Here is a 1,258-nt window from a genome sequence, read left to right as displayed (position 1 = left end):
TCAATCACGTCTGGTGAACACATTCAAAGAAATTTGAAAACATTTCACTTTAACAAACAGTCCTCTGAGGTGTTTGTAAATTTTCTTCATTTTAAGTCCATATATAATCGGATTAAAGAGAGGATGGTACAAAATCAGCTGTAAGGTCAATATCAAACGTGCAGTTTTAGAAATGTGAGATTCCAGTCTGATTTTAAGTATATCATATGTGCCCAGCAGACAGAAATTAACTAAAACCAGCAGGTGAGGTAAACACGTCTGAGCAGCTTTCCTCCTGACTTCTCGACAGCTTCTGTAGGACACTATGAGGATCTTTGTGTATGTGAAAATGATGTAGAGGAAAGGACAGATTACAAGATTTAGAAAGATGATTAATCCATATGTAGTTGTTACATTTGAGGTCACACAGTGAAGCTTGAACAGAGAATTGTTGCAGAAGATTCCATTTAAGACCACGCTGCAGAGTTTTCTTTGTGCACTTAATATGGCATGTCCAGCAAACTGACAAACAGGCAGAAACCAAGCCAGAACTAAGAGAGCAATAACAGAAGTTTTCCTCATTATAACTGGATACTGCAGAGGTTTGCATATGGACACATATCTGTCAAAGGCCATGGCTGACAGCAGTAAGAACTCAGATGCACCAGCAGAGTAAGACAGGAAAAACTGAAAGTGGCACACTGAATGTGATATGACCTGTTTCTCAGATAAAACATCAACCAACAGCTTTGGGTAGATAGAAGTGCTGAAGAGAAGAGAGTTGATTAGCAGTGCTGCAATGAAAATATACATGGGTTCATGCAGGCTTTGGTGAGTCACAATCAGCCATACAATAGTTGCATTAAAGCAGATGATTAAAATATAAACAGTGAGAATGATCAGAAAATAAACATAGCTATATTTCTCTAGTCCTACATACCCACCTAGAGTAATATACGACACATTCATCTTTCTGTCCATTAAGTGTCAAAACAATCCACACTCTGAAATAAAAAGGTTAATTACAGGCAAACCCACTGAATCTGGATAAGGAGTCCCAGCTATAGAACATGCATGAAGATAAAACATGTCAAGAGATGTAAAACATGTTAATGAATGTCACACATTTTCAGTACCAGGACCTGAATGATGCAGAGGCTGCTTGTATTTATACCTGAAAAGTTCCCTGTTTGAGTCTGTGGGATGTTTTCATCAGGTAGTTTCATCCTCCATGGATCTTATTAAACATGTTGACTACTTCAGCAAACTCTAGAGGCCT

At 38.1% G+C, this 1,258-nt stretch overlaps 1 protein-coding gene across 1 annotated transcript; it reads right to left on the bottom strand.

Moving 5' to 3' along the window:
- LOC121517147 (olfactory receptor 13C5-like) lies at positions 1-960 on the bottom strand. The gene has a single exon (XM_041798699.1). The coding sequence runs from the start codon at positions 958-960 to the stop codon at positions 1-3; it is 960 nt and encodes a 319-aa protein (XP_041654633.1).
- Positions 961-1,258: the final 298 nt, after the last annotated feature.

Source organism: Cheilinus undulatus, linkage group 2 (genome assembly GCF_018320785.1).
Source record: "Cheilinus undulatus linkage group 2, ASM1832078v1, whole genome shotgun sequence".
Taxonomy (NCBI): Eukaryota; Metazoa; Chordata; class Actinopteri; order Labriformes; family Labridae; genus Cheilinus; species Cheilinus undulatus.
Note: the sequence above shows the minus strand (reverse complement) of the source record. Positions and strands in the feature narration are given on the sequence as shown.

Excerpts from the sequence above, each read along its gene's own strand:
- LOC121517147 (XM_041798699.1), bottom strand. The coding sequence starts at position 960 with ATGGACAGAAAGATGAATGTGTCGTATATTACTCTAGGTGGGTATGTA.